Raw genomic sequence first — 21,480 nt, 5'->3', positions numbered from 1 at the left:
TGGACCCTTGGAGTCTCTTCTACAATTCTATGATTCAACAATAATTTGGTTCTACCTGACTTTCCTCATTCAGAGAAAACCAATTGCCCATGACTGCAAGCTTTTAATCATACCAATATCATACCAAAATGATTTTATAGTAGTCCCACTTCCTTCATCCAGGAAACATAAGGATTGGTGCTAAAATTCACCAAGAGATTCCTGCATTACAGGCGGTTGGATTCTAGATGACCCTTGTGATCCCTTCCAACTCTACAGTTCTACAATTTCATTATTTTGTGCACCACTAACTGTTTATCATATGTCAAAGGAGAAAATAATAGTTGTAATATTCAGGGCAGTGGGACTCCTAGCAGTTTCAGAATGCACAAGGCAACTTGAAATGACAATAGCACACAAGGGAAATGATAATAATCCCTATCATTGTCAGAATTACTGGTAACTATCCTCTGACACAGCAGACATCCAGAGCCCAACCTGCATATGAAGAGAGGCATAAGAAACCATCAACAAAGTTGTATATTAGACATAAGCAGGACTCTGTCATTCTTTTGGGTTTTCATTTCCTCTTTACATGTTAGGATATTTTTTCAGCAGCTGATTAAGCCCTAGTTTTTTAAATAATAATAGTTTTTTAAATAATAATAATAATAAATAAATTCCATGAGTATCCTTGTCCAATTAACTTTCCAATTCAAAGTTTCTTACTGTAAAAAACCTCCTTGGCTAGATACAAAAACATATACATATGCAGGCATCCACACACATGTTGTTGAATCATAATATAGCTTATATTATTTAATATCTTATGCTGCTTTGGATAAGTGGATTGGAAAACTTTAAGAGTATACTTTTTTCCCCTTTGCAGACCAAAGCAAACTTATTGGTATACGTACCTGAACAGATGAGGGTTTAGAAATAAACATACTTCTCAGTGAGTCTTGGAGGATAAACTGAGTAGATAAAGAGAATACCTTGATCAGGGACACTGATGGACAAGGCACCGTTATTAGTTCTGAGAACAGGGTGCTGCTTCACAGATTCTCAAAGAAGTCCTTCTGCTTAATCAGCATAGAGACAGAAGTATCCATCATTCAAGGGAAGCTGTAGCAAAACAGATAACAGCTACATATAATGTTGTAAATGGAAACATGAGAACCTATGTTTGGAAGGAATGTTATGCTCACAAGCTCATGATGGTGATGCTTTTGCTACTTGTACTGCTGTGCCCTACTGTGTGCCAGGCACATTCTATTAATTGCAGCATCTATGATGATCCCTTACCTATACCTCATGCATTTTACCAGCCAGGTGAACTTGTTATCGGTGAAATTGTTTCCCAGGTCTTCTTCCTCTACAATAACCTCTCTTTCACAGAACCGCCAACACAGATCTTGATTGATGAACCAGTGTAAGGCAGCATTTATTTTCTCTTGCTTCTGTAATATATTAAGAGAATAATAGTAGAGAACACATAATTGTGCAATCCTGCATTTTTGTTATGCTTTCTATATTAAATTGTTGGGCAGAAACCACTAGTATGTTTTCCTCCACCATCACCATTGAAATGAATGACTACTGTGTATTTTTTTCTTTCTTTTAATATATCTTTATTGATTTTGAGAATATAGCTATAAAAAGTCAATAAGATGTACAAATCAATCAAAAGACTATTAAAAACCCCATAACCGTAACTGTGACTGTGTGAAGTACAGAGGTTGCTTACATCATATTCATCTTCAATATTAAAGGATTGATGAGTAAGAGCTTACATCAAAGTGAAATCAGATCAGAAGCCAGCAACAGTAACAGCAAAATCAGTTGAATGCCTACAATCCATTTCTATAGTGTTTGTGCAGGATAACAACACTGTATATTATATTTATTATTTAGTTACTGCCCCATTTCTCTTTTTTCCATATTTTGTTTCCTCGTTCTTAATCTCAAATGATGCACTCTCTTATGCCCTTCCAATCATCTGTTTTTAGAATCATTTATTTCAGATTATTATATTTTAGAAATAACAGCATGTTTCACTCTTCCTGTTGTTTTAACACTTTCATTTGAAAAGTAAAGCAGGCTGGACAGGGAACCACAACCTGACTCTAAAAAGGGTATGCATGTAATACCTGTATTTGTAAACATAGTTAATATTTATCATACTTTTCAATTCAAAAACACACAGGCACAACATTATAGGGGTCTACATTTTTTAAAAAAGTTATTTGTGAATTGGCTGCCAAGTACCATGCACTAGTTAGTCTGAGATATATAGTATATATAGTGATTTGCTTTCAAATATACGTTAGTTTTTTGAAGCCTGTAAAGCTCCCTTTTGTACTTTTCACTTGAAATATCTTCTCTGTTTTCATCTGTTTGTGACAGATGTTCTTCTATTGTATTTATGCATCACAGATAATAAAAATGCACTGTTGTCAGTTGCTTCAACAAGGTCCATATTACTGTATATTTCTTGCTTCACTGTATTGCATAAGATAACAAGAATATCACTGGAAATAAGAGTTTCACTCTCCTCTAGGTCCTGTTCTCTAAACTAGAACTAAAATCAGCTCTAAAACATTCTTTAAAGAAACTGTTAAAAACATTCTAAAAACAATTAAAATCATTCTCAGCCAGTGACCTCAGTATCTCCAGGAACAGTTTTTTTAAAGTCATGAAATGCTTGGGTAAACAGGAATGTTTTTCAGTTGTTGATGGAAGACAGTGATGGGAGAGAGAGAGATAGACCTCACTAGGAAGACATTCCACAGATGGGCAACCACCATGGAAAACCCTTGGTCAGGATCACTTCCAAATGCATTGCACTCAGTTTCATCACCACTAAAGCCACCATAGACTCTGAGATGGTTGAAGGAACTCTTTTTAGGTATTTGGGTTTCAAGCTATTTAGGGTTTCATATGATAATATGAACACATTGAATTTGGTCTAGTAGCTCACTGACAACCCATGTCCATTGGAAGGCTAGCAGTCACAAGTTGTTTGCAGGCTTTTTCAATGGTGTTTCAAATATACACAATCTCACTTTAATACACAGTGCCTTTGAATGTAACCCCCATGTAAATTGGGAATTGCCTGTACTGCTTGCTGGCAGTCACCTTACAGGAAGGAACAGAACCAATCAGGTATCTTAATTTTTACTTCAATATTTCACCTTCTTGAGTATTATGTTACAGCTCATTCTTGAAAGTGTATTGATGAAGACTATAAATCTGCTTTCATTATTGATGATTTGTTAAATAGCTGCAACTCTTTTTTACAGTTCAGTGCCCAAGAACTACCAGCACATCCTGGCCTTAGCATTTGCTGTCAAAGAGATCAATGAGAATCCAAACATCTTGTCAAATGCCTCGCTGGGGTTTCACATCCTCAATAGTTACTACACTGCAAAGATGACCTATAAGGCTGCCCTCAGCCTGCATTCCACACAACAGAGGTTTGTCCCCAACTTCAAGTGTCACAATCAGAACAAGCTGATCACCATCATTGGCGGATGCATCTCTGAAATCTCTGCCAATGTGGCCATCATCTCAGCAATTCACAAGACTCCACAGGTAAATAAGGTGGTACAGAAAATTCACAACTGTGGCACACCATCATGATTTCAGCAAATCCTTTGATAAATGATATTAAGGTTTTATAACAGTTAAATGACAAAAGAATCCAGAGGACTCACAGCACACTGAAAGACAAGAATAAAAGGTCCCCCCCTTTTTAAAGACACATAGTACAAATTATCAATACAGAGGCAAATGTGGAAGAATAAAATCTGAACACTAACTATTGTAGCACAACTGTGTTATACAAAGTTAATTCCTGTATCATTTAAACTGTAGAATTGTCAGCAGCAAAGGGGGGGGGGAGAAAAAGAAGGGAAAACTATATTTCCATTTAAAATTAGGACAATCATCTTAACTGTGTGCAATTAAGCAATTGAACCAGTGCAATTTTTCTCTAACAAAACTTTTACAATGAATTTACCCCAAAATAATGCACCTGTGTTTTATTTTCACCAATACATATGAATTCATTGATGCATTGAGTCCTTGTGTTTCAGCGTCCGGCATTGTGATGTATCACAGGGAACTGTTATGTTCATAATGCTATTTAGCATCTCTGTGAAACTTTTGGTAGAGCTTAGGATGTTTGGGGAAAGCTGTCAAAGAATCCTAGAATCTTATAGTTGGAATGGACCCCAAGGATCATCTAATTCAACCCCCTGCAACACAGGGATCTCAGCTAAAGCATCCATGACAGGTGGCCATCCAATCTCTGTTTTAAAAACCTCCAAGGAAGAAGGGTCCACAACCTTATGTGGGAGTCTGTTCCACTGCTGAACAGCTCTTACTGTCAGAAAGTTTTTTCCTAATGTTTGGTCGGAATCTCCCTTCTTGCAACTTGTAGCCATTGGTTCGAGCTTTACCCTCCAGAGCAGGAGAATGCTTCCCCCTCCATGCTCCCCCCTCCATGTGACAGCCCTTCAGATATTTGAAGATGGCTATCATATCTCCTCTCAGTCTCCTCCTTTCCAGACTAAACATACCCAGCTCCTTCAAGCACTCCTCATAAGGCTTTCCAGACCCTTGATCATCTTGGTTGCCTTCCTCTGCACATGTTCGAGCTTGTCAACATTCTTCTTAAATTTTGTTGCCCAGAATTGGACACAGTATTCCAAGTGTGGTCTGACTAAGGCAGAATTGACTGCTACTATTACCGGTACTTCCCTTGATCTGGACACTATTCTTCTGTTGATGCAGCCTAGAATTGCATTAGCTTTATTTCCTGCTGCATCACACTGTTGACTCATTTTAAGTTGTGATCCACCAAGACCCCTAGATTCTTTTCACATGTACTGCTAATAAGCTAGGTGTCCGCCATCTGGTTCTTCCTGCCTAAGTGCAGAACCTGACATTTGTCCCTATTGAAATTCATTTTGTTAGCTTGCATCCTGTTTTCCAATCTGTTAAGGTCATTTTGAATTCTGATTCTGTCCTCTGTGGCATTAGCTACCCCCCCCCCCCAGTTTGATTCAATGATTCAATGGCTCATAATTCTGAGATACAATATTCTCTTTTATTTAAAATGAGAAATGTTTACTTTTTTATTTCAGCTCACTTATGGATCATTTTCAGCATTACAGAATGACAAAATGCTATTCCCATTTTTGTACCAGATGGTCCCAAATGAGGCTCATCAGCACATAGGAGTTATCCGGCTATTTCAGCATTTCAAATGGACTTGGGTTGGACTGTTAGCTGTAGATGATGACAAAGGGGATAGGTTTTTACAAACAGTGGTCCCAATTCTTTCCCAAAATGGCAACTGTTATGCCTTCATAATAAGAGTACCAAAATGGAATTATGTGGATGAGATGATAGACTTGCTTATACAGCAGCAGAAAAACTATGAAATTCTCATGGAGAGAAAATGCAATGTAATGTATGTATATGGAGAACCTCCATCCTTTCAGATTTTGAGAATGTTGTTGTTTCTAGCACCCTTCTTAGCATTGCCACCTCTAGGAAAAGTTTGGGTTGTAACTTCCCACTGGGATTTTGCATCACACTCTGTACAAAAGGTATGGGATATACAGGCATTCCATGGCACCATATCTTTCACAGTTCACTCAAATCAGCCATTAGGATTCCAAACGTTCACAGACATGATACAACCTTCCTGGGCCAAAGGAGATGGTTTCATCCAGGACTTCTGGGAACAAGCATTCAGCTGTTCACTAATGATGTCTAAGCAGCAAGAGAAGGATGGGAAGAAAACCTGCACTGGGGAAGAGAATCTGGAAAGCCTTTCTGGAGTTCTGTTTGAAATGAATATGACTGGACACAGCTACAATGTCTACAATGCTGTCTATGCAATGGCACATGCTTTAAATAAAATCAGTTCCCAACATCGAAGCTTCAGAGGGAGTCTGAAACTTCAGGATGTGCAACCATGGCAGGTAATTTCAAGTCAACACTTAAAATAGAAAAGAAGTAAAGTTTATGATTCAGAGGTAAAGGGATCTCTACAGTAAAAAAATTCACCAAATTTCCACACTGATTTACATAAGCAATAGCTCCCTGATTATGAAATAGTAATTTATTATTTATAATGGGCCATGCACATGAAGCTAAATGGACAGGAGAGATAGGTGGAAGTATAAAGTCCCAAAAGTGGAGGCGAATGAATTCTTTGTTAGATAATTCTTTGTTAGAAATAGAACTTTGTTAGAAGAGACTTTTCTGAAGCTCATGAAATAAATGTTACATGTGGTCAGAAGTAAGATATTTCAGGAGTCACAGGGCATGTTTGTACCTTGGGTTTTTACCTTTCTTACAGATAGCAAGTCAGGTCCAATTTCAAGACTGCAACACATTGATGACATCAACTCCAACTATTTATTTTTGTGGCAACATAACACCTATATTTGACCACTTCTTTGATTATGCAAAGATTCATTTTTCCAACAAATAGGAATCTGCAGGGTTAACTTCGCCCAAACAGTTGGACCAATTTAGCAGTCCCTTTCTTACATCCAAAGTAACATGGCTGTGCAGAATCTCAAAAAGTTTTTTAATCTAACCTTGGTCTCATTCTAATAATCTCAATACCTTGTCATTCATATTCTAGGTGCATCACTTTCTAAGGTGGATCACATTCAATAACAGTGCTGGAGACACTGTGCGCTTTGATGACAATGGTGAATTAGTTACAGGTTTTGATGTTACAAACTGGGTGACATTCCCCAATGGCTCACTGGTTAGAGTGAAAGTTGGAAGACTCCAACCTCAGGCTCCTTCAGGCAAAGAATTAACCCTTAATGATGAGCAAATTGTCTGGCATAAAAGTTTTAATCAGGTGAGACATAGCAAAAAATATTTAAATAATCAAATGAGAAATTTTTTATTTTTGGCCAGTTCATATTTCTATCTGGTTTTCAGGCTCTGAACAATGCTGATTAAAATTATTATAAAATAAATCACATACCCCTTAAATGTCACATCACTCCAAGTGAGCTCCCAGTAGATTTTTTTTATATAGTAGAGAACCCTGCCTCCTCAACAACATCACTTCCTGTTTTGCGAATAAATGCTTTCACGTAAGCCATGTTCAATAATTTTGAAAACGATTATGGAGGTGATAAACTTTGCCTGATCTTTATGACAAGGTTTCATGTTCCAATCTGAGCTTGGTGAAGGCAAAATTCGCTGTCTTCTCTCAGTCATACTTTCATGCCAAGAGATGAGCTATTTTCAAGACCCACGCTCTTAGTGCAAATCATCCTTCATGCTTCTTTAAAGGTGTTGCCTGTTTCTGTGTGCAATGACAACTGCTTCCCAGGCTACAGCAAAAAAAAGAAGGAGGGAGAGAAATTTTGCTGCTATGATTGTGCTCCATGTCCAGAAGGGATGATCTCTCACCAGAAGGGTAGGAGAAATAATGAACAGAAATATCAAGGAGGTTCTGTGATGCATCATCTTTTTATTTACTTGTTTAGATTATATGTTCCTTGAAACTATAAAAAAGATTTTAGCTGGTTTGCCAGCCATCCCATCATCCAAAGCAGAAGGAAATGTGCCCATCTTGAACATGACCAGTTAAGAACAGCCAACCTATATTATCCCTGCCCCAAAATGCAATGACAGCTACTCTTACTTGAAATTAGCAAAGCTATATTTATTCAACCAAATAGGTTCAGCAGCCTGCAAAGGGTAAATAGGTCAAGTTTTTAAGATGCATGAGCAAGGAAAGTTGTTCATAACCAAACAGAAGCTATGAAGATCCCCCAAGAGTTGAAATGCCCCTTGTACAGAGCTTTTAAAGATGAGACAGAGCAAGCTCACTCGTGGAAATCCCTTGTCGTCAGTTCTGCTGAATGTGTGCTCCATTAGGTGTGTGTCAAGAGGTGGATTCCCTCTGATCCCACCTACAAAGTTGGTGTCTGGCTCCTGGCATAAAGGTGGTTTTCTACCCTTTGTCTCCAGCTATGCTGCCACCTCATCCTGTTGGCTAGTTGGCTAGCTGAAGTAGCTAGAGCTAACTATTGTGGAAATATGTATTTTTATTTGCCTGCATAAGTCAAGTTTTCAGCAGCCATATAAATGTAGAAATAGAAAGTGCCTCACAGCTGATAAATATATCTTCCTTTTTTAAAGATGCCGATGCGTGTGTCAATTGTCCAGAAGAACAGTGTCCCAACAAGGAACAAACCAAATGCATTCCAAAGGATGTAAACTACCTCTCTTACAAAGAAGATTTAGGGATCATCTTAACTATATTGGCGATTTCTTTCTGCTTGATCACAAGTTTAGTACTTGGAATTTTTATGAAGTACAAGGACACTCCCATAGTCAAAGCCAACAACCGAACCCTCACCTACACCCTCCTCATCTCCCTTCTCCTTTGCTTCCTCTGCTCCTTGCTCTTCATTGGACATCCTGGAAAGCTCATCTGCCTTCTCCGACAAACAGCCTTTGGTATCATATTCTCTGTGGCCCTTTCTTCTGTGTTGGCAAAGACCATCACTGTGATTCTGGCTTTCATGGCAACCAAACCAGGATCTGGAATGAGGAGATGGGTGGGGAAAAGAATGGCAGATTCTATTGTCCTTTCCTCTTCCTTGATTCAAGTTGGCATTTGTACTCTTTGGTTAAGTACCTCCCCTCCTTTCCCAGATATGGACATGTACTCATTGGATAGGGAAATCATAGTGGAATGTAATGATGGTTCTGCTTTCATGTTTTACTGTGTCTTGGGCTACATGGGCTCACTGGCCATTGTCAGCTTTGTTGTGGCTTTCCTGGCTAGGAAGTTGCCCGACAGTTTCAATGAAGCCAAGTTCATCACTTTCAGCATGTTGGTGTTTTGCACTGTTTGGTTATCATTTGTTCCAACCTATCTAAGCACCAAAGGGAAATATATGGTGGCTGTAGAGGTCTTTTCCATCTTGTCTTCGAGTGCTGGGTTACTGGGCTGCATCTTCTTACCTAAATGCTACATCATTCTGCTCAGGCCTGAGCTGAACAATCGGGATCAATTAATAAGAAGAAAATAAAAAGAAGAAGAAATACATATATTTTTGTTCATATATGTATTCCCTTGGAAATGCTTATGCTAGGTGTATTTGTAATTCCTCTAAAAACTAGCAAGGTTGGTGGGTCTCCCACATCAGCTACCATTGTAGCTGGAAATGAACCTTCCAAAAAACCTTAGTAGGACCACTGTCATTCACACCATGGAGTTACACAGACCTCCTGGGCTCAGAACTCCTGTTGCCTATTCTGTTCCTTGCTCCTAGATACATATACTCAGTCAATTTATATGCTGTAAGCTCCATGGGGCTGTGATTTCGTCTGCTGTATCTTGCACACTGTTATTACTGCATTAATAAATTCTTTTTAACAATGACAAAATAATATTAATATCAATAACTGTGGCAGACAATAATTGCATTTGTTCTGCTAAAGGAACTGAAGGAGGTTATTGATTTGTTTTGTTCTTTTACTTGTTTTTATTATGTATTTTGTGTTTTTGATCTTAAATTTTATGTTACGAACCATCTTTAGATCTACATATGAAGGGTGATATACACATTTAATAAACAAAACAAAACAATATATAATATACTTTTTTACATGAAAACACTCACTCTCAGATTTGCCAGGCTATAACTCACTATTGAAACACACTTATACCAAATTTGAATGGCTGTTGTGTGAACTCAATTCTAAGCAGAAGCATCCTGCTCCAATAAGGCCATGTGCCATGTATTTCTAAATCTCCCTAAAGGATAAAGAAAAATAGTTGTAGAATTGGGAGGAGGCACTTCCTTGCAGTTTTGTGGTATATGATGTAAAGCCTCTCCTCCTTACAGAGGGGAGGAGTTGTGGGCAGGAGCCATTTCCTGCATTGGCAGAGGGCGTTCCAGCCCCTCCCCAGCTGGCTTGCCTGCTGTGCCACGCCCCCAGGTAGCCAAGCAATCAGATGGAGGCTTGGGGGCGGGGTTTAGCTGCTCAAATGCGGCCGCAGCACTTCCTTTTCATTCTGCTGCTGGTTTTTGTCGGATCACCCACCCACCCTCCCTTTAGTTCATTGCTTGGTTCTTGATATTGCTACGGACCTGTGGTTGGTCACCTTGGTTGCCCAAGGGGCCTGGTAGGAATTTTTATCCGACTGGCAAATTGGCACCGGCCACTTGGTTTTTTGCCTACCTTATAGCAAATTGTCACAACTTTTAGGTATTGGTGGTTAGGCACTGGAATATGTTTGTGTATTGGAGGGCTGGGTGTGGCCATTGCCTCCCCCTCCACTTTATGGTTATTCCGGTAAAGGAATCCGGCGGTTGTGGATCCTGTCCGATGCCCTTGCTGGTGGCTAGGGCCATGGCACAACCCCCGGTGACATCAGGAGGAGCTTTCAGTTGTATTTGCATCAACAAGCTGCTCCCACTGGTGGTTAACCCTTGTTAGACTCACCCCCCCCCCCCGAGAGAGTGGAGTCACACTCTGTTGTTTTATCCAATGCCTAAGCCAATACCTCTCACATGCTGTAATCAATAAAGTTGTGGCCTTTTTTAGCCCATTAACCTAATATACTGTGACCATGTGTCTTTCTTATCCCCAAGCAGGTGGCACGTCTTTGAATCACAACTTCAAATGCCAATAGCACTCTGGGGAAGTGATCATCATCCCATCATTGTTCAAATTACTGTTTTGCATCCTCTGACAGAATAGATTTTGAGAGGCCAATAACAAGATCAACGATCAGCATCTTAAAAGGCTATATAATCTTCATATGGTTCACAACTGAATCCTAGCACAGGAAGAGCTTTGCTAATCTTTTGTGTGACTGTTTCCACTTCATATGTCAACCTATAAGCCCAGCAGCTGATTCAACTATAACTTTTTAGAATAAAATTCAAAAAATGTATTCTAGAGTATCTCTGTTTCTCATCCCTTTTTCGTCACCACATGATTTTCCATTTTTCCACTTCTTCCTGTGAAAAACTGGACCTCATTAATTAGGCATGTGAAAAGGGAGCAATTATTAACTTTGCTACCAGGTTACTCGTGCAGTGATAATCTAAGAATTGCGTACCAACAGAATCATCTACTATTCAAAGGAGGCTGTAACAAAATTTACAAAACCAACACGTTGCGCTGCACAATAAATCGTGTTGATAGAAATCCAGTAGTTGGAAACACAGAGATCTATGCTGGGATGGAAAACATTTTCAACAGGATCTGGGTGATGGTGATGTTGCTACTTGTACTCCTGTGCCAGAGTGTATGCATGACAAATTTGATTAATTGCACCGTGTTTGATGATCGTCTCCTGATTCCTCATGGATTTTATCAACCAGGAGACCTCCTCATTGGAGGGATTGTATCTCAGGTCTTATTCCTCTATAATAACCTTTCTTTCATGGAACAGCCTGCAAAGATCTTGATTAATGAACCCATGTAACGCATCATCTTCTCTCTCTCTCTCTCTCTCTCTCTCTCTCTCTCTCTCTCTCTGTCTCCTCTGCCCCTTTCTTTATCTCTCTGCCTGTAATATAGGCTCTTCCTGAGCCCATAGTGACTCAGAATGCAACATTAAGAAAAACTGTGCTAAAGTAAAATCGTTCAGCTTTTAGTGTGAGTGTATCTTGCCAAGGCTATTCCCATTTTATACAAGGATAAGCTCAGAATTAGTGAATGATCTAGATCTCTATTGAGAATATGTTTGTGTTATTTGTGTTTGGAAATACAATCTGGTCTTGCACATACTATTTGAATTTGAAAGTGTGCACACAAATTATTGTACAGATACATGGTTTATAAAATATTATTTTGGAATTGGCCCTATGCTGGGTCTGTATAGATTATATTTAAAATATAGGTGAATTCATGGAAGCTTGTAGGCTCTCCTTTGTACTTTCCACTTGCGATATCTTTTCTCATTTCACCTCCTTTGGGTATATGCACTTAACTGAATTAAAATATATCTGATCCCTGATATCATAAATGATCCAAATAAGTTGCTTGATTTACTTATTATTATGTATATTTAATGTTTGATTTAACCTGCTGCTAATGACCGCTCCCCGCTTAAAAACGGGGGGCGCCCTTTGCGTGGACGCGTGCAGCCCCTGGATCTCGAGCGGCTCCAATAGCTTAGGCTTGGCCTTGCCTTCCTCAGGTGGGGTACCTGGAGGTCTCCGCCTACCTCAGTCATTTGCCCAATCCCACCTGGGGGAAGCGTTGCCAAGGAGACCAGTCCAGGTAGGGGAGGGATTACCTGCCCACACAATAGAGGGAGGATCTTACCTGGGAATCCTCACTTGGCTCCAGAGCTTCTCCCACCCTACCCACCCTCAGTTAATGCCTTATTTTGCAGGTTAACTTTTCTTCACAGGTTTCGCAGGTTAACTTTTCTTCACAGGTGTGCGGGCGCTGCTACGTAAGGTCGCTGTTAAAGGGCCGGAAAGGAATTTCCCTGCATTGGCAGGTTTCGCCTTTCCCGTAGCAAAACGTCACAACTTTGGCGGTATCAGGCCTTGGGCGGAATCCTTTAGTCCATCTTCCTCTTTGCGGCGGCGATACCAGGGTTCCCCGTTAAAGGGGTTTCTGAAGGGAGGCTTTGGCCGTGCGCCGAAAGGTTGTCATTGCTCTCCCCTGCGGCGGCGGCGTAACGGGGGCGGCTGTCTCTGCTTGAACATATGTTCTCCAGAGCCGGCCCATCCCCCCCCCACACACTGAAAAACCCTGATGCTCCCTAGATCCCCGGCTGGGGACTGGGGAGGGAGAACGCCCAATGCCTGAGCCAAGGTCTACCCACATTTGAAATTCAATAAAGTTGTGGCCAATTTAATCCCATAGCACGTTGTCTCGAGTCGTTATTCCGCATGACGGGGGGACCGCGGGGGATCTGGGGACTCCGCCTGTCCACGCAAACAGATTTTCAATAATAAATGTACTAAATGAAATAAATGTGTAGGGAGAAGGCAAAAAATACTCCTATTCTGCTCCTAAAAATAAGTGGAGGGAGCGGTTTGATCAACACTGAGATTGTTCCCAAATTTATGCCCTCCTTCATTTCATTCTACTGTAGACTACCACTTCTCCTGAGTAGCTAGTATTTACTGAGTTCTACCCAAAGTAGACTCATTAAAATAAAAAAAAGTCCTATGTGAGTTGTGCCCATTCATTCAATGGGTCTATTCTGATTAATTTTGGTTCCTCCTCGGCAGTTTTATACTACATTTAACTTTTGAAATGATGTTGATAAATGAATATTATAAATTCAACAAATTATTATTGTTGTTGTTGTTATTTGATTAAAGAGCCTGTAACTCTAATTGCAGTTCAGTGCCTAAGAACTACCAGCATATCATGGCTTTCGCATTTGCTGTAAAAGAGATAAATGAGAATCTCAACATTTTATCAAATGTTTCCCTGGGGTTCCACATCCTCAATAGCTACTACACTGCAGGAATGACTTATAAGGCCACACTGAACCTACTTTCCACACAACAGAGGTTTGTCCCCAACTTCAAGTGTCACCACCAGAGCAAGCTGATAGCTCTCATTGGAGGATGTATCTCTGAGATCTCTGCCAACGTAGCCATTATTTCTGCAATCCACAAAATTCCACAGGTAAGTTTTATGCATGAGCGTATGGAGACTCCACAACTGTGCGCATTGTATTGATTTCTGTAAAACAGATGAGAAAACTTCTTGTGATATTTTATTTAGCAATTATTTAGCACATTCTCACCAATAACATAGATGAAACAGGGAAGCACTAATAGGCAGATGACAGAAAACAGGGAGTGATAGTGGCCAGAGCAATTTAAACCCCCAATTTGCCATGCTTGGAGAGGGGTGTTGGATGGAACAGAGGTTTCTTCCAGCTAGGTGTTGGTTAGACTAGAAAATATGGTGTTTGTTGCATGTGGACAAAGTATTATTATAGGAGGGGGCTATAAAACAATGTGTCTGTTATTTGACCCCATATGAACTCAAATTTATCTATAGTTTATTTCAATATAACTGTTACATGAAAATCTCATACCAGCTAGGTTCTACATTTTGGAGGTGTGATAAAACTAAAGCAGTCTTAAGTTAGTATTGTTATCATATTGCAAAACTCACAGAATATAATACCCAAAATGAGACAATTATTAAAATACTTGTCTTCAGGTAAAGGTAGGACAGCCACCTGCTGTGGATGTTTTAATTCTAAATTTCCTGCATCACACAGGATATAAGACTATAAGCAGAGCCACATGAAAAACTTTCATTCTATGAGTTACCATTCTTTTGAAATCTATCCTAGTACATAACTCAGGCAAAGTACCATATAGCTGGAATCATGCTATAGTAGTCCCAATCTTTAAGAGAGGCCACCCAAACGTACCCTCCAATTATAGGCCAATTAGCCTGCTTTCAATAGTTGGGAAGTTGTATGCTCGTTTCCTCAGTAGCAAACTGACAACTTTTCTAAATGAACACTATATACTATCTGAAGCCCAGGCAGCCTTTCGTGAGAACCATTCAACATCAGACCACTGTCTAATGTTGTCCTCCCTAGCCGAGAAGTATACCAGGCCTCTACAGGGTAAACTCTTCGTGGCTTCATGGATCTGAAATCAGCGTTCAATTCCATCCCCAGATCCCAGCTATGGTCCAAATTAAATCTGATATTGCAGGACAAACGACTCCTCTTTCTTATAAAAGCCCTGTACAATGGAACCAAACTGCAGGTCCTATGCGGTCGGCAGGGACAGTTATCGAACAGTATTCTGGAGGTCCGTTCTTAACCTGAAACTGTTCTTAACATGAAACACCACTTTAGCTAATGGGGCCTCCTGCTGCCACTGCGCCACCGCTGCATGATTTCTGTTCTCATCCTGAAGCAAAGTTCTTAACCCGAGGTACTATTTTTGGGTTAGCGGAATCTGTAACCTGAAGCGTCTGTATCCGAAGTACCACTGTACTCAGATTCTTTTTCACAAAGGGTGGCAAGTATGTCCCAGCAGCCTTAAGGGTTTTCAATTCAAAATCCATTTCCCAACTCCTGTACGCTGCAAATGTCTGGCATAATAGGAACCTGCCTAAGCTAGACCGCTTTCAGGCAAAATTTCTACGATCTCTGCTGCAAGTACCCGACTGTGTCTCCAACTCCATACTTCTGTTAGAAGCTGGTGAATGCCCAATTTCAACTAAAGCATGGTGGGCTGCCCTAAAACATTGGCTCAGGATTGTAGTGTTTGATCTAGGGAAGGGTCTGTATCAACACCTGACCAATGAGGAGTTTGTCAGCAATTGGCAGAAAACCATGGCTAAAAAAGCCACCTCTATTGGTCTGTCACCCCCCCCAACTCTATTACCTGGGTTATGACGGTGCCCTAGAGACGTTAAAGCAAAGATTATGGGATAATACACACAGTGACTTGAAATCCTGATCACACAGAGTCTGTAGTCCGTTGGCAGTAGGAATACAATAAGGGCATGTCTTGAAGTTAACACCTTACATTAAAAACCTGGCAGTACCAAATTAGCGAAGGTTATTCACCAAAGCCAGACTAAACATCTTTCCTTCTGCAGTCTTGGATGGCAGGTTGAGAGGAGTTCCCTACCAGGACAGACTTTGCTCGTGTGCTCAAGACATCAATTCTATAAAACATATTTTGCTGCACTGTGCGAAATACAAGCAAGCCAGGGCTGAACTGATATTACCCTTGCTGGTACCTTTCCTGGGAAAATAAGAGGTTCACTATGTCAGGTTCCTATTGGAAGACTGGACAAACACTAGAACATTAGCAGTGGCGAAGTTTTTATCGGTAGTTGCAAGAACCAACCATCCCTATCTTTGAGTCTGAACAAAATGCTTGTTTAACCTGGTGGTAGGCTGTCTGAATTATGTATTGCTTTGTAATGATTTGTTGGGTCTCTGGACCGTAATAAAGATGGATGATATATTTTATTTCAGCTTACTTATGGATCATTTTTGCCTGTAAAAAGTATCAGAATGCAATTCCCATTTTTATACCAGATGGTTCCAAATGAAGCTCATCAGCACATGGGAGTTGTTCTGTTACTTCAGCATTTCAGATGGACATGGGTTGGGCTCTTGGCTGTGGCAGATGACAAAGGGGACCAGTTTTTACAGACTATGGTGCCAATGCTTTCTCAGAATGGCATCTGTTCTGCCTTCATAGATAGAATACCAAAACGGGCATATTTTGATGAGTTGATCAACTTGATGATAAAGCACTGGGTAAGTTATGTAATCGTCAGTGACAAAAAAGCGAATGCATTATTTGTATATGGAGAACCACCATCTTTTCAGATTTTGAGAGTATTACTGTTTCTAGCACCTTTCTTGTCACTTCCACCTCTGTGTAAAGTATGGATTATTACATCCCACTGGGATTTTGCATCACTGTCTGTTCAGAAGATATGGGATATACAAACCTTCCATGGTGCCATATCATTCACAGTTCACTCAAAACAGCCCCAAGGATTCCCAAAGTTTATTCAGATGATTAGACCTTCCTGGGTTAAAGGAGATGGTTTTGTCCAGGACTTCTGGGAACAGGCATTCAGCTGTTCATTAAAAGTGTACAATGGACTAGGGGAGAGAAAGAAAGTGTGCACTGGAGAAGAGAAACTGGAGAGCCTTTCTGGAATTTTGTTTGAAGGGAAGATGACTGGTCACAGCTACAATGTCTACAATGCTGTCTATGCTGTGGCACATGCTTTAAATAAAATCAGTTCCCAACATCGAAGCTTCAGAGGGAGTCTGAAACTTCAGGATGTGCAACCATGGCAGGTAATTGCAGCTTAAAGAACAATACAGTTAAGATTATGATGCAGAAGTAAAGGTAAGTTCTCCTCATTTTTCTTTTTGTCAATCTATTTGGATAATTCCTTCTAACCCCAATGTGAAGTAGTGAATTATTCATTATTTTAATTCATCACTACTCATGTGTATGGAGCCCTGTCAGGGAAAAAGGCGAAAGATTATGATAATGATGATAGACAGAAATATGCCATCAAATACATTATCCCAAAAACAGTTTGACAACTCTTTGTGTAGTTCTTGGAAATGTTTTTTAAAAATTATTTTTATTTATGATTTTCAGGTTTAAACATTTCAATAATTTTGCAGTCATTTTAACATTTCAGACTTGACTTCCTTCCCCCACTTTCTGTGGTTCCTTAAATTTATTTTTATTAACTTCTACATATCCAAATTAACTTAATTTGTTCATTTATTCTTCTACTTTAAATATATATTCTTATGAAACAGCAGGTTATTACGATAATCCTGCCAATGTTCTTTTCTGTGTACAATTTGTCTGTAAATATTCAATAAACCATTTCCATCCTTTTATAAAAAGTTTGTTATCTTGATTTCCTATTTTTCCAGTAAATTTTGCCATTTCTGCATATTGCATAAGTTTTTGTTCATTCTTCCTTTGCTGGGAGTTCTACTTCTTTCTGTTTTGGAGCAAGTAACATTCTTGCCACTGTAGTAGCATACATGAATACATTTCTGTACAGTTTGGGTAGTTCTGTCCCTTTAATTCCCAAAAGGAAAGCTTCTAGGTTTTTTACAAATGTTATTTTAAACATCCTTTTCAATTCATTATATATTATTTCTTGGAAATGATTTCAAGACTTTGTTGTCTCTTTGTTCACATTCTTTTCATTTTAGGTTCATCACATTCTAAGGAGGATTGCATTCAACAACAGTGAAGGAGATACTGTGTCTTTTGATGAAAATGGCGAATTAGTTACAAGTTTTGATATTACGAACTGGCTGATGTTCCCCAATGGCTCTGTGGTTCGAGTGAAAGTTGGAAGGCTGGAACCTCAGGCACCTCAAGGCAAACAGTTAGCTATCAATGATGATCAAATTGTGTGGCATCAAAGCTTTAACCAGGTGAGAAACATCTATAAGTGCTTGGTTACAAGTGAGAGCCAACTGACTCACGTCACAGTGCAGAACCAAAAAAGCACTCACCTTTTGGTCCCTTGCTCTGGTGCGGCCAGTGCAGGGAGCAAAATTGGGGCATTCAGGATTGGAATCAGAAGGAATGGCTGTCCCAGTTAGCTCAGAACACTTGAGGGATCTGGGGAACTACAGCAAAAGAGGCCCATTCTTGTGTTGCTGCCCTCTGGACCTCTTGTGGAGGGAGCAAATGAGGGGCATCAGATGATGATTGCAGGCTCTGGGTCAGTTCATATAGGAAGATGTTGTCCTAGAGGTCTTGAGTCATTTAAGGCTTTGTAGGTCAAAACTAGCACTTTGAATTGGGCCTGGAAACAAATTGGCAGGCAGTGCAGGCAGACCAGGATCTATGTAATATGCCCAAACCATATTGCCCAAGTGAGCAGTTTTTGTGCCAAAACTTGGCCTAAACCCCAAATGAAATGGATCTAGAAAATCAGTTTCCTCCCAGATTGCCTGGATCTGGTCCATAACTACCCACTCAAGAACCTTGCCCAAGAAGGGGAGATTGGCCACTGGCCGGTAACTACTTAGATTTTCCTAATTCAGGGAGGGCTTCGTAAGGTGGAACCATTGCCTCTCAGAAGGAGGCATTAATTACTTCCCTAGCCCAGCCAGCTGTCCCTTCTCTGCTAGTATTTATAAGCCATGAAGAGCAACGGGTCACAGTACAAGTGGTTATCCTGACTAATCCAAACATGTTGTACACATCCTCAGATATTTTGCAGACCTGCTGTTCTCAAAACACATCACTAATAGTATTCAATGCATATGAACAGGTGCTGCCGCTTTCCATTTGCAATGAGAACTGCTACCCAGGCTACAGCAGGAAAAAGAAGGAGGGAGAGAAATTTTGCTGCTATGATTGTGCTCCATGTCCAGAAGGGATGATCTCTCACCAGAAGGGTAGGAGAAATAATGAACAGAAATATCAAGGAAGTTCTGTGTTGCATCATCTTTTTATTTACTTGTTTAGATTATATGTTCCTTGAAATTATAGAAAGGTTTTGGCTGGTTTGCCAGCCATCCCATCATCCAAAGCAGAAGGAAATGTGCCCATCTTGAACATGCCCAGTTAAGAACTGCCAACCTATATTACCCCTGCCCCAAAATGCAATGTCAGCTACTCTTACTTGAAATTAACAAAGCTATATTTATTCAACCAAATAGGTTCAGCAGCCTGCAAAGGGTAAATAGGTCAAGTTTTTAAGATGCATGAGCAAGGAAAGTTGTTCATAACTAAACAGAAGCTATGAAGATCCCCCAAGAGTTGAAATGCCCCTTGTACAGAGCTTTTAAAGATGAGACAGAGCAAGCTCACTCGTGGAAATCCCTTTTTGTCAGTTCTGCTGAATGTGTGCTCCATTAGGTGTGTGTCAAGAGGTGGATTCCCTCTGATCCCACCTACAAAGTTGGTGTCTGGCTCCTGGCATAAAGGTGGTTTTCTACCCTTTGTCTCCAGCTATGCTGCCACCTCATCCTGTTGGCTAGTTGGCTAGCTGAAGTAGCTAGAGCTAACTATTGTGGAAATATGTATTTTTATTTGCCTGCATAAGTCAAGTTTTCATCAGCCATATAAATGTAGAAATAGAAAGTGCCTCACAGCTGATAAATATATCTTCCTTTTTTAAAGATGCCGATGCCTGTGTCAATTGTCCAGAAGAACAGTGTCCCAACAAGGAACAAACTAAATGCATTCCAAAGGATGTAAACTACCTCTCTTACAAAGAAGATTTAGGGATCATCTTAACTATATTGGCAATTTCTTTCTGCTTGATCACAAGTTTAGTACTTGGAATTTTTATGAAGTACAAGGACACTCCCATAGTCAAAGCCAACAACCGAACCCTCACCTACACCCTCCTCATCTCCCTCCTCCTTTGCTTCCTCTGCTCCTTGCTCTTCATTGGACATCCTGGAAAGCTCATCTGCCTTCTCCGACAAACAGCCTTTGGTATCATATTCTCTGTGGCCCTTTCTTCTGTGTTGGCAAAGACCATCACTGTGGTTCTGGCTTTCATGGCAACCAAACCAGGATCTGGAATGAGGAGATGGGTGGGAAAAAGAATGGCAGATTCTATTGTCCTTTCCTCTTCCTTGATTCAAGTTGGCATTTGTACTCTTTGGTTAAGTACCTCCCCTCCTTTCCCAGATATGGACATGTACTCATTGGATAGGGAAATCATAGTGGAATGTAATGACGGTTCTGCTTTCATGTTTTACTGTGTCTTGGGCTACATGGGCTCACTGGCCATTGTCAGCTTTGTTGTGGCTTTCCTGGCTAGGAAGTTGCCTGACAGTTTCAATGAAGCCAAGTTCATCACTTTCAGCATGTTGGTGTTTTGCACTGTTTGGTTATCATTTGTTCCAACCTATCTAAGCACCAAAGGGAAATATATGGTGGCTGTAGAGGTCTTTTCCATCTTGTCCTCCAGTGCTGGGTTACTGGGCTGCATCTTCTTCCCTAAATGCTACATCATTCTGCTCAGGCCTGAGCTGAACAATCGGGATCAATTAATAAGAAGAAGAAAATAAAAAGAAGAATAAATACATTTCTTTCTGCTCATATATGTAGTCCTTTGGAAATGCTTATGTGTTGGGTTGAAATAACGACAGACAGGTAGCGAGTGTCTGTTAGGATATTTCCGTTCCACCTTAAAAAGGAGCAGGATGTTTGTGTCACAGCCTGCGTATTTCCTGTCTCACAGGATGTTTCTGTTGTCTGTTCCTTTCGTTTTCTTCTTGTTGCCTGAGCAGCCGGAGCAGGCGGTCATGGACTTTTTGTTCTGACCAACGCTGAATAAAATGTAAATATGCTCTCCTGCTGTGCATCTTTTGCTGTGTGAATTCTGCTGATAGAGTGTGCACAAGTCCAAGAATGTGGCTATCTTTTCTTGAGGCTTCGTGCCGCTGATTGCTGATATTGCCCGACTATGGGAGGTCGATGGATCGTCCGGCACTGAGCTTGGGGGCTCAGATGGACTTTATCTCCCTGGCAGTATCCCAACAGTGTCATCTGGGAGGCATCTCTCGAACATGAGTCGGGGAGTCCCTTTTATTGAATATTACAGCATTGCACATATGTGCTTGTCGCTGATTGGTTAACACAAGTACAAAGCAAAGGGTTGCATATAGGCATTAATCATCGATAGATTAAAGGCTGGGAAAAAGAATACCGAACTAGACAGGCATGAAAACCTCCTAATTAAATTATAACCAATGATTAATATAATAGGACTTAAAACAATTACTAATGATTGATATAGGAAACTTAAAGGAACATGGTAATCACGTTCCGTAGATGTGATCAACTATGCATTAAGAACAGGTCAAAGTACAATGTTTTTCCTGAACTCAATGTGAACTGAACATTCTGGTGAGTGAATGTCTTAGTATTAGAACGGTTTGTGCAGCATCATGTGCAGAAGCGAAGCTTAGAAGCAAGACTTCCCATCAGG

The 21,480-nt window shown here is 40.2% G+C and overlaps 2 protein-coding genes across 2 annotated transcripts; both read left to right on the top strand.

Moving 5' to 3' along the window:
• Positions 1-3,411: 3,411 nt before the first annotated feature.
• On the top strand, positions 3,412-9,071 carry LOC128398794 (vomeronasal type-2 receptor 26-like). Its single transcript, XM_053360048.1, has 5 exons — positions 3,412-3,573; positions 5,130-5,975; positions 6,647-6,874; positions 7,318-7,444; positions 8,173-9,071. The coding sequence occupies exons 1-5, from the start codon at positions 3,412-3,414 to the stop codon at positions 9,069-9,071; spliced, it is 2,262 nt and encodes a 753-aa protein (XP_053216023.1).
• A 4,321-nt stretch (positions 9,072-13,392) lies between these two features.
• Positions 13,393-20,557, top strand: LOC128398793 (vomeronasal type-2 receptor 26-like). Its single transcript, XM_053360047.1, has 5 exons — positions 13,393-13,656; positions 16,058-16,837; positions 17,726-17,953; positions 18,802-18,928; positions 19,656-20,557. The coding sequence occupies exons 1-5, from the start codon at positions 13,393-13,395 to the stop codon at positions 20,555-20,557; spliced, it is 2,301 nt and encodes a 766-aa protein (XP_053216022.1).
• Positions 20,558-21,480: the final 923 nt, after the last annotated feature.

Source organism: Podarcis raffonei, chromosome 13, assembly GCF_027172205.1.
Source record: "Podarcis raffonei isolate rPodRaf1 chromosome 13, rPodRaf1.pri, whole genome shotgun sequence".
Lineage (NCBI taxonomy): Eukaryota > Metazoa > Chordata > Lepidosauria > Squamata > Lacertidae > Podarcis > Podarcis raffonei.
This window is presented reverse-complemented; position numbering and strand designations above follow the sequence as displayed.